Here is a 12,576-nt window from a genome sequence, read left to right as displayed (position 1 = left end):
TTCTGCAAAGAAATATAAAAATGGCCTTCCACTACATCAAATCAAGCTGCTTAAAACTGCTTTGTACCTGCATTCCAAATTCTGATACTATATCCTGATACATACTTTATTCTGATTACATACCTATATTCTGATAATGAGCTCAGTAAGTTCTCTCACGCCTACTGAGATCACAAAAAAAAAATAAAGGAAGCTACCCTGAGAACCATCTTTGCCCAAAGAGTAGTGACAGAACAATTCTGTGCTCATACATCTTCTGCAGTCCTTCACTGTTGCTCACAGCTCTACTGCAACCTGTTCACTAGCCCTTACAACCACCATTTCTTGTTTCCATCTCCCAAAGGTTAATTTTGTAGGCATTGCCATTTTAAGATGCTCCTTATTTTGTGGAAGGGAAGAAGTAGTAAAATGTATTGATCCAGATGCAGCAGGCCATCTGTCTCAGAGGAAGAACCATTATTTGGAGAGATTATACTCCCATATATCCCAACTCCAGTCCTGCACACTATTAAGACTATGGCTACAAAACCTATTTTTTTCAAAATTAACACAGTTCAAAACATACATGAATAAAGAGCTCATAAACATTTGCTTTGGTTTTTTTTCTTTCCTAATTAAAGGATACTTTAGCCAGAGCACAGACATAGTAAAAATGACAGAATAAGAAAGCTACCAAGTTACATAAGAATTACTAGACATTTTGCCTCAAATGATGGTAACACTTCAAAGGATTTTTAAACACTACCAAAGATCTTTTCCTTCAAAGAGCAAATGAACTTTTGGACTCCAGCTCCCACCACCTGTGACACTTCCAAGGAGCTGAATAAAAGACTTTAGAAGTGCTAAATGTATTTCATGCATAGAATAACTATGAATAATAGAATAATCCTGCTGCTATGGTGTTTACCTCTTATATAACAGAACTTTTGAAAACAGTCTGTACTGGTACATGTGTGATGCTGTTTGATAAAGAATAAATAATAAGCTAGGTATTAAATGCTGCCTGAAGGACACCAAGCCGTACCAAATGCATCTGTTCTTTAAACATTACTTTTGCAGCATGTTAATGTTTGTAATCATAAAATTCCCAGTTTTTGTCTACAAGTCAGTTTGATAAGCTGTTTTTATCTCTTACTGCTTTATCCACACAGTTGTAAAAGAGATCAAGAGGACTGAGCTTCCTTTCCAAAACACCTAAAGCTCCACTGAATGGTTTTAATCATATTGTTGCCCAGGGACACCAGTCAAGTCTTATGATAAGTCCTTTATCAAGAAAAGCCTTGAATTTGGTTGCCTGAGATTCCAGGTAGTGAAATACTTAAATACACAGGAGGGAATAGAAGTTTTCACCAGTCTTTGACCCAGGCTAGCGACACCCAGTACTGTCTGTAACCATTTTTTCAGGAAACCACTTCTCAAGAGGGATACTATTTCTAACTTTGCTTGTAAACTACAAATCACAGTGAGTTTTTAACATTAAACTTGGAAAACAGCTCTGCCAAGTCTGACAGTTTTCAAGTGGTTTTTATTCCTGTAAGGGAAACAAACAACTCCAAAGGGAGGAAGTACCACTGGTAATAACTTTTAAAAAAATCTCACTCTATGGAACGTTCTCTTAAAAAACAACCTGACTGGTCAGTATTTTGTAAACTAGTCCTGCTCTGCTGGAAGAAGGATGGTGTCTGGTATGGAAGCTAAGAACAACTCTCAACTAATGCCTTGTAACTGGCCTCATACTGATGAAAGCAATGAAAGTGTAAATTCTAAAACAGACGTAACAATCTGAATCTTTGGTAATTAAGACAGGGCTACCCCTCACTTAGAAACTGCTACTCAGAAAGCCAGTATCTTCCACAGAACACCTGGAGCAACTGACAGATTTCTGATTATTTATTATTAAAAACAGTTAACCATGCTAATGAAAAGATACAGATGCTCAGGTTTTTCAGGAGTTAATGGAAAGCTTGTCTGATCATCATTGCTCCCAGGGGGGAAGAAAACCCAGTCAGGTAACACACAGAAAAGAAATCATGGCACAAAGACATGTTCAAGACATCTAAGTCTGCCTAACACCTTCTTAGCACTTTCTTCAAAGAACTAACTCAAAAAATGAATACTATCAGGGAACAATGACTAGTCATTGCTGTTGACAACAGTTCAGAAATTTCAGCAGTCATATTAGGTATTTTACTACTTGGTTATGAAACAGGAATGAATAATAAATTCTGTTAGCAAATTTGCCATAATTCCCACTCCAGTGTCTTTACATGCATAGCTTTAAAAAGCCTACTAAGCCATTAAATGGCATCCAGAAGTTACCTAGAACAGCAGGAGATAAATTGCCCAGATGAAACACAGTCAGTTCTTAAACCTCAGGATTCCATGGATTCAAACATAAACAGCTTACAATCACTGGTTACTCACCTCAATCAAAGGAAATCCTTTGTAGGTTTGCAGCCAAGAGACCAAAACTTAAGTGCTTTGACTATATTACTTTCTCTACAATTATACATTTAAAATATAGTAGCAAATGCCTTTGGCATCCACTTTCAGAGATTTTAAAAGAGATTGCATCAAACACTGAACATAAATGTTATCTTAAGCTGAAATTAAAGAGTGTTGTACTGTGATTGCAGCAGAGCAATTTTAAACAGAAGAAATTTATAGTTGCAATTAACATGTCAACTGAAGGATTAGCTATGTGTCTCTGCCATCAGCTTGTATTTCTGTCTTGCACACTGCTTTTAATAGAGAAACATTAAACAGTGTGGTTTTTTATGTGTGTGCACATATATATTGTATATATAATGATTTTAAAAGCCATTTTTACTTTAATTATTTTAAAGGGATAATCATCCACTCATCTCCCAGCTCTTCCATGTAGTATGATGTATTAACTAAGTTAGCAAGACTTAATCAGGAAACTTACTCAGGCAATTGATTTCAGCTTAGTTGTAAATCCTTTCTTTCAAGGTGGTATATTACAAATAAAGAGATTTATTTATGAAGATTAGCACTACTTTAATGTCTTACTTGAACACAGTTTTCCTGACAAAACTCTAAGCTTATTATGTGAAGGCTACATCCCTCTGAAGCAGTTTTGACATGGGATAAAGCAGCAAAGTTTTGTTGACATGTACAGGTATGCAAGACCAGTATCGTACCAGAAATATAAATAATATTTGCTTTCCCCCCCTAGCATAAACGTTAATTAAAGAATGAGAGCACTCTGCAAAACAAAGAAAACTTCCCCACATCTTTACATCTTGATTCATACATCCCTCCTAAGCACAGGAAGGTACGAAAATTCTGGGCAAGCTGATCATGAAAATTAGAAACAAATGAGAAAATGCCTTTGTTCAGTAGCTTTGCAGGATGGAAAACCCAAATGCTTATGGTCTGCACTCCCAGAAATTTTGTAGCTAAAATAAGGCCTTCCTGCCAAAAAACCAAACTTCCCCCCCAAAAAAAAGCCCAAATTTCCTTTTCCAGTCTCTCCAGTTCTGGTTAACAGAAAGCTGCAGGAAGTATGAATTCCTGCACAAGTGTAGGGGCAACCAAACCCTTCAGTTTAAGGGAAAGAAATGGATGCAGTCTACTTCACACCTCAAGAATGCACCTTCATTTCTGCACTGATGTTACGACCCTTCCCAGAACCACCACTGCACTCTGAATGATCTACGAAAGTAATTATTCCTTACTGTGCACTGACTGCAATATTCCTTTGGATATCCACTGTCCTGGAAGGAGTAACCACACTTCACAGGAGAAGTGGATCCAGGCTCTGAACATGGGCAGTTTTCACATGAGTATCTGAAACACAGAAGCCTGATACACCCAAGGATGAAGCAGATGCAGCACTTGATTGCATAAGAGCTGAAGTAAATCCAATTAGGAAGCCTCCTGAAGAGAAGTTTAGCATATTCAAGTGTAGTCCAAGAAATACAATGTTCTGCTATTAAGTACAAAAGAGAATCCATTTCAGTCTTGTCAAGAAGTTGTTTTGGACACATCAGATTTCCAAGTCATCATAGTTTAACTCCAGCAGCCCAGTCTCAAGCAGCCACTCACTCATTCCTCCACCAGCAGGACTGGGGAGAGAAATGAAGAGTAAAAATTCACAGGTTGAGGTGAAGACAGTTCAACAGTGAAAGCAAAAGCCACACACACAGAAGCAAAGCAAAACAAGGAATTAATGCCCCGCTTCCCATGGCTGGGCAGCGCCCTCCAGGAGAGCAGGGTCCCATGACACCAGAGTGACTTGGGAAGAGAAACACCATCGCTCCCAATGTCCCCTTCCTCCTTCTCCTCCCGCTTTTTATACTGAGAACGATGTCACATGGCCTGGAACATCCCTTGGATCAATCTGGGTCACTGTCCTGGTTGTGTCCCCTCCCATGCACCCCTAGCCTCCTCACCAGCGTGGCCACAGGAGGAGCAGGAAAGGCCTTGGCTCTGTGCAGGTCATGCCCAGCAAAAAGAAAAACATTTCTGAATTACCAACCCTGTGCCCAGCACAGATCCAAAACAGAACTGCACACCAGCTACTGGGAAGGAAATAAACTCTACCTCAGCCAAAACCAGCACACAAGTCATCTATTCTCCACCCCAAAATGAAGGTTAATTTGAGGCATTCTCGCTCTTGTCAGCTTTGGGTTTTCATCTACTTCTGAAAAACATGGTGCACTTTCTATTCAAGAAGTAGGAAACAGGAGCAAATGACTCTACGCAGCAATAGTAAAACCCTAATAAAACATCCCATTTCTTTAAGAAGCCTAACTCCAACATAGCAAGTTCCTGAAAAATTACATTTTACCTGTTGGCTTACCACAGACTAAAAAGCCCATTGAAGTAACCCTAAAAAAAAAAAAAACCTAAAAAAAATCATTTAAAGTACCACCTGAATTTTTAATGTAATTTTCTGAAGCGGTGAATGCAGCTACAGCACAGCCCTGAGCCAGAAGTGAGCAGGCTGGTATGTTCACACAGAAAAGCACTCACTGGCACAGCACCACATTTTAGCCAAAGTTGCCAAACTGCTTACAGTTCAAAAGCAGTATTACTCAGAATAGTCTCAGGAGTCTCTGTCATGCAGACTGATAGACCAAGTTGAGTGGCATCATAGTTCCTTCACAGCTGAAACAGACACAGCTACTTTCTTTGAATTAAAAAAAAAACCCAAACAACTTAATCATCTGAAGTAGGAGCAGTGGATTCAAAGAAGGGAAGTTAACTAACAAAATGCAGATGCAAGAGATATCCCCTCTTATTAAAATGGAACTTTAATTTTTTTTAGGATTTCTTTACTCTTTTTGTCACCTCATCCTTAAATCAGTCACGTTTACAAGGCACAATACATCCAAGGTTATTTTTTATGCATAAATGAAATGTCAGTAAGTTTGTCAGGTATAATCAGTAGGGTGAAGTGCAGAAATAAATCAAAGATCACACTGGATTTAAACTGCAAAAACTGGATAGCTCCCAAAACTCTGAAAGGCAAATGATTTGAAGTCAATTAATTAAAAAAATTCTTAATTGAGACCAATGACCATAGTGTGATTGCTATTATCTATACCAAGAAGTGGTGAAAATGGGTTTGGGGTTGCTCATGAATGAGTATTATATGAGGGTTTAGGAAAAAATCTGAAGAATTCAATAGAAGATGTAGTACAGTGGTTTAAAATTACTTCAAGATACTGATCTTGCCAAGCTCCTCCCCTGCAAGAATGTCCTTCAAGAATGAAAATCATTTGACATCTAATCAAGTACAGTACCAAAAGAGAAAAAAGTTAATCTGAATATAAATTCTGCAGCCTTCCTCTTTAACCAGCTCTGAAACAGTCCACTGGCAGTGTGACACTTTTTTGTAATGCTAATAAAGAGAAAAAAAGGAAGTGTGAATTTCATCTTTATATCCCTACTGAAGTTTTACTCTGTGCTATACACATTATTTGTACAGTAGCACGTGTATATAAAATTTTAAAGCAAATTAATATATTTATATTAGTACTGCACACTCAAACGTTTTTATTGATGCCAGTGTGCAGTGAGAAGACTGAGGAGAACCCTTAAGTATTGGATCAGGGAACTGAATCACCACATGCAGTACAAGATTTTGCAGCTGAGGGGGTGTAGACTTTCTGTAAACCAGATCAGATCTGTATCAGATCCAACTAAGATCTGTGACAGCAAAAAGTTCACTCCTTTCAGCAGCAGTCCACACTTGTGCTGTGAGCTATATCAGCTCCTAAAGGTTCAGTTATTTCCAGCTTCCCCGGGACATGGGGGGAAAAAAAAGGTAGAAAGAACAATATTAGCAGTTTGCTGAACACAGGTCATGTTTTTTATCATTCCATGGGTGTTCTGGACTAAAGACTTATTAAAGATTCAAGAGGAAACATGCATCAAGCAACATAAAAATACAAATTATACAAGGTCTTTATAAAATACAACCCCTGGAACACTAATATTATTTACTGCTGCAAACAGAGCAGTACACTCATTTTTTCCTTGATAAAAATAGTTGTGCTTAAGTGGGGTATCAGGGTAAGTAAAGTGAGGATTCTTGACACAGGCTGAAAAAGCATAAAAACATTCCTCTGCACGGTGCAAGTAAAGCCTCACTGAGTACAGGTGCACTAAGGTCACTGCTGTTTAAAAGTGATGAAAGAACAGTTACCAATTATAGGCTTCTGGGACACACAACAGCACTGAGACCAAGACTAAGAGAGCTTCCCTTGTTTAATTTTTGTACAGTGAACTTCAGAAAGAAGATTCAAATTCTGCTCACATATATGAAGGACAGTAAGAAGGAAATGTAATTTAAATTAAAAATAACTGAAGAGACTGAAGAAAGAAAGAGACTGTAGACAAGATTCAGCAAGGTGGTGCAATAAAAACCATCTGCAAGAGGGTCTCAATCTTCTGTGAGAGGGAAGGAAGGAGCTCTTACATAACAGGGTCAGCTAGCTTGATATCCTACAATCATCTTTTGGCCTTTTATGCATGTTTAGCTGAGTTCTGCTTTTATTACAGGCTAAGCAAACATAAACCACAAACTGAAAGAAAATACAACTAAACAAATATTAGAGATGCACGAGTTGTTCAACATTCTCAAGACAGATTACATTTTTGTTAGAAAGCAGTGCCATACACAGACCTTTTTACTGTGCTTATGTTAAACATTTGAAGTCATCAGGTCAGAGAAAAAATTGCAGCATTTGAGAAAATACTTAACAAAGCCCGAAAGACAACTGAAAACAATTAGAGTCATCCAACTTGAGCAAAAACAAACAAACAAAAACCCCTCAATTTGTATCACGACTACCAGTAACTGCCTTTTTTCTTACACCTGTCTCCAAATTCAAATGACAGGTGCACAGATTTTTGTGTGGGAAGAAGCAAAGCACACTTGTGTTTTTAAATACCGTGGGATTTCTTTTTGTTTTGATTAGTAATTTGATCCTGATGGGGATGGGGTGAAGGTGATGTAAGGATCTCCCTCTGAGATCAGTACCTTACCCTGCCAGTGCTCCCGGTGAGTGTTTAACAGCAGAGCAGAGCTGCCAGCAGAGGGCTTGGTTCGCACCACATCCACTCACCACAGCTGCGAGGGACTGCACAAAGATCCAATCAGAACCACTCATACACAGCGAGATCTAGTCTTAGGGGAAAAAAAAAGACATAACCTCCCAAAATCACTCAATTCTATACAGAAAAATCCTAAATTATTTCAGTGGGTTACAGAGTGCAGGTCTGAATACCCAACATTATACACTTGTCAGAACAGTAAGGTCTGTGATATTATGACATGGTATTGATACACTGAGAGGCACAAAGGCATGTGCAGTATTTCTGCAGGCTGTATCTTTATGTAGAGATGTAGCTGACCCAAGAAAAGCTGTAAGACGGGAAAAAAAATTAAGAAAAGAACACTTTTAATCTTCCCATGGTCTGAAGACAGATCACCCTCAAGAGGGCAGGGGACACCACTGCAAGAAAAGCCTGCATGTCATGGTATGCTGACTTCCCTCCCACTTTTTTGCTAATAAACATCCTCTCACCTCAGCATCTAAGGAGAGCAGAGATCCTGCAACACATTCTCTTCACAAGCCAGCAACTGCAACAGCATCACCAGATTCTCTCTCTCATCTCTCTAAAGCAGAGAGAAATCAATACATACCAACTAGGTAAGGAACAGATTGATCACCTTAGCTATCTGCAGTCAATGACATACTAAGACAAGAGCCCTCACCTGGAGTTCAATATGATCAACCAAGAGCACTGTTATGCAATTCATCCACCTCAGAGTACTGCAGCATCACCCAGCTGTGTTTCCACAGCCTGCTTCAAGAACAATCCCTTTTCCACGAGAAAAGCCACTGCTGGAATGACCACACAAACACCTATCCCACCAGGGCTGCAGGACAAACCCCTTGGAAATGGGATCCCGCCAGTACAAGTGTGTGTCTTCCTCAAACAGCCACTCTTCTTCCAACACTGCTTTTCTGCGAGAACAGAATCAGTAGCAGTGTTAGACAGATGAAGCTTCTAAACAAAGCTCAAGGAAAAGAAAAAATCTGCTCTATATTGGGCACTGGCATCAACAACACTCCAACGTTGCCTCACATTTATCTACTTATTAAAAGCAAACGGAATAGCAGGAACTCTAACTGCTGGATAAAATAGCTGCATTCAAAGCAGTGAACCATACCGCTGGTTAACAGCTTTGGATCACTCTTTACAGAAAGTATCTGCCACTCTTGATGCACTGGGTCAAGAGCAGAGGCACAACAATAGGCTGTGCAAACTTTATGTAAGGGTGCTAGGATGTACCAGCTGCCTTGCACAGACATGCTGTACCTGATAAATTGGTACAAAACCCACAGCTAAAGAGCAAGGTTAATTCTTCAAGTCTCTTTCCCAAATGCACAGCATTATTCAACAGTAGAGACCTGCTAGTCAGCAGGAACTGAAGTCACTTAGAGAACGGAGACAAAAAGCCCCCTGGCAACATTAAAAAAAAAAGCACAACAGCTTTGAGAACATCTTCCACATAAAAGTACAGAACCGTCTTGATTTAAAAGTTATCGGGGCTCTGTGTCCACAAAACAAGTACATAATCAGAGATGGGATGTACTTCATACTCCCGTGAGATTGACATGAGATTGCCAGGAATGTAGGTATCCAATGCTATTAGCATGCACAACACACCCTTATTAAAAGCGTTTGTGTTCACAGCTTTATCTGGAAAGTGTTTTGCTAAGTTGGAAGCAAAAATAATGGGTTCCCTTCTTCTTATAAGCCTAAGTATCTGCTAACACCTTAATTGCTTTGGACATTAAAACATCCTGCGACAGAAAACTTGAGTTACTCCACTGAACTTCAACTTAAAATTCTGAAGTTTATACCATGACCTTTTTAATACCAAATTCAACCAGATTTCCATATTCCACCCCAATATTTATCTGATGGGAGGAGGGGCCCGAGCAGACAGGGCATGTCTTTAAAAAAAGAAGTATCTTCACATGTACATCTATCCACACTGCAGAACGAATTAATGACACTTAAGAAATTAATAATTTGACTTAATTAATGCTCACTATGAAACAGTTTTGATAATGATCCTGCAATTAGGTTGTCTACCACTCCTCTATGCCATAGACTACAAAGAAAATTCCTTACTATTAATTTCTTCTTAATAAAGGAATTACAATTTTAGAAATTGTAGTTCCAGAACATGTTATATTCTGCACTGAAATATCTTAATGGCATCAAAGAGCTTTCCACAGTGCTGCAACATTAACGCACTGAAAATGCCATCTGCCAACCTTAGAAATTTGAGAAATGTTCTGCTTACAATGCTGAGTATCCAACACCTGGTCATCCCATCATGGACCAGGAGTCAGAAATTTGGGGGAGCAGGACAGGACAGAAAACCAGTGTGGTTTCACATGTACTACATGCACACATACATGTATTTTATTTATAGTTTACCTAAGTCCAAACACTTGCAGAAATTGTCAATTTCGATGTCATACTAACTTAGAATCAGACCACAGATCATCATTTAGCTCCAACAAAAGGGGACCTGGAAGGCAGGAGTAATTTGAAGTGATGGTTAGTAATTAAAATCTGACATCACATCTCAGATGTCACAAACAAGTATCTTTTCTTGTTTGTGATCTATCTATCACAAACAATACACCAACCAGTTATTTCTACTGGAGCTATTCCACAGTCAAGTGTCAAAAATACACTTAAACGATCACCAACACTCCCTAAAAAACCCCCATATATGAGTGCTGATGCACTGAGCAGCCTAATAATGGTGTGAAACAAGTAAACCTGGAAAGAACACACCTTTCCTCATGGAACTCCACCTATAAGGAGTGAAAAGTGGGATGCAAAAAAAAGTTGTGGAAACAAAATATTCACTTCCTTGGAATGTGGCCCATGCGTTTCTTTATTTCCCTAAACCCAGCAGAAAGACCTCACTCAAAACACAGGCTCCTGAGCACAGCCATCCACCAATTTTCAAATGGAGGAAAACAGCACTGGCAGTTAATCCTTATCTGGAGTTAGTTTAGTGATGATAGTTTCAAAAAAAAAAGTCTAGGAAATTAATTCTACGTTCAGCTAAAGCTGGTCTTCTAGCCAAGCCAGCCTGCAATGCAAAGAAGGCTCTCACTGTCAACTCGTCTCAAATAACACACGGACTCGTAGTCCAAAATAGAAAAAAGCTTCAGACGCACAGCTCCGAAATGTTTCAAGCCTTGACGGCGGCGCAGGAGGCACCGGGAGGGCTCGCTCAGGATCTGTGCCTGGGCAGATCCAGCAGCATCCGATCCGGATCCCATCGGATCCAGCGGGCTCTGCCTCGGCGCCGCAGAGACAAACCTCCGGCCGCTACCAAAGCAAGCGCATCCTTATTTATTTACTTTTTTTTTTTGTTTTCAGCGTCTCTACCAAATGTTTTCACTTCCCTTCCCAGACTGATTCCCCACGGCGAGCCCCCGAATCAATAATCTATCCGAATCAATACCCTATCTGCTGGAGGCGATTTGGAAGTGGAAAACCTGTAAGAGATCCCCGCTCGGTGACGGGGAGAACAGACCTACGGCTCCAAGTACCTCTCCCACTGGGTGACCATCTCCCAAAAGCACGTGGGGGGGGGGATGGATACTACTGCGTCACGAAAAGACACAAAAAAAAGATATATATAACAGAACTGAGACGCAAGCTATGCACCCGCGCTATTTGCGCCTGCTCGAGGCTCGGCGAGCTTTCGGCTTTTTTTTTTTTTTTTAAGCTTTTCTGCCGACACACTCCGAGAAGCCGCCGCACCCCCGGCGCCGGGGGAGCCCGGGGGCCGCTCTCACCTTGTCCAGCTCATCGTGCAGCTCGGCCAGGCTGGGCCGGAGCAGCTTCTCGCCCAGGTCGGCGGCCGTGTGCCGGTAGTGATCGATGCGGGGCACGGCGTCCATGGTGTTGTGGCCGAAGGTGCGCAGGTAGTAGGTGTTGGTATGGGTATCATAGTAGTAGTGGTGGTGCCCGCCCGAGTGCAGGCTGCCCTCGCTCATCACCGTGTCGCCGCCGTTCTGGACGCCGCTCACGTTGCCGCCCTCCGAGCTGCCTCCCCCGGGCTCGCCGGGGCTCTCGCCGCCGGCCGACGGGTCCACGAAGTTCACCCGAAACCTGCCCTTGGCTTCCTCGCCTCCCTTACCCGCCGCGCCGATGTCCCCGCACGACTTGCGGGGCCCCTCGGCCACCAGGTCCACCTGGAAGCGGCTCTGGCTCGGCGTGGGACCCAGCGGCTTGCCCAGCGCATCCTTGGAGCCCTCATCCCCCGCGGACCCCGCTGCCAGATCCTTGCCCTCCATGCCTTCCCCTCGCTCCGCGGCCGCCACTGCTCCGAACGCCCCTCCCGGCCGGCGGCTCCGCTGCTTTAAGCGGCCGAGCAGCGCCCCGGGGCTGCCGCAGACACAGCGCCGCGCCCCGCCCCCGCCGCAGCGCCAGGTGACGGCGCCTCCGGTCTCTCCGCCCGATCCCGCTCAGCCCAGGCAGGAGCGCGGTCGCTTCCCCAGCTGGCGCGGCGGGAGGGATGCGGAGGGGAAAAACCGGCGGCGCCGCGCAGGCTCCGCCCGCTCCCGGCTGCGGCGGAGGGGGCGGCGGGAGCGCGTCCCCGGCCGGGCGGCGGCGGCTCCTCCCGCCCGCACTATGGCGGCCCCGCCGCATCCGCCCCGCGGCGCCGCTGGGAGGGGCGGGGGGTTGGGGGGCCGCGGCGCGATCCCGCCCGGCACAGCCCCGCCGGCCGCCGCCACGTCTCGCGAGAGGAGCGTGGGGGCGCTCGGAACCGCGCGGTGCCTCCCAGAGCCCAGACCCCTCGGGAGTCCCCGAGACCCCTTCAGGCACCCGCCCGGTCCCTCACACAGCCCCGGACCTCGCATGCACGCCCCCAGATCCCCTCAGACAACCCCGGAGCCCTCACGCACCCCGAATCTCCCATGCACACCCCCAGATCCCCTGAGGCACCCCCGGAGCTCTCACGCACCCCGAACCTCCCATGCACACCCC

The 12,576-nt window shown here is 43.2% G+C and overlaps 1 protein-coding gene across 1 annotated transcript in view; it reads right to left on the bottom strand.

The window, feature by feature from the left end:
- Window positions 1-12,189, bottom strand: part of SLC12A2 (solute carrier family 12 member 2) — a 54,073-nt gene extending 41,884 nt beyond the window's left edge. Inside the window, exon 1 of the mRNA XM_030968069.1 lies at window positions 11,382-12,189. Coding sequence (XP_030823929.1) covers window positions 11,382-11,882 — 501 coding nt within the window. The 5' untranslated portion in view covers window positions 11,883-12,189. The remainder of the gene's footprint in view (window positions 1-11,381) is intronic.
- Window positions 12,190-12,576: the final 387 nt, after the last annotated feature.

The sequence above is a fragment of the Camarhynchus parvulus genome, chromosome Z (genome assembly GCF_901933205.1).
Source record: "Camarhynchus parvulus chromosome Z, STF_HiC, whole genome shotgun sequence".
NCBI lineage: Eukaryota > Metazoa > Chordata > Aves > Passeriformes > Thraupidae > Camarhynchus > Camarhynchus parvulus.
This window is presented reverse-complemented; position numbering and strand designations above follow the sequence as displayed.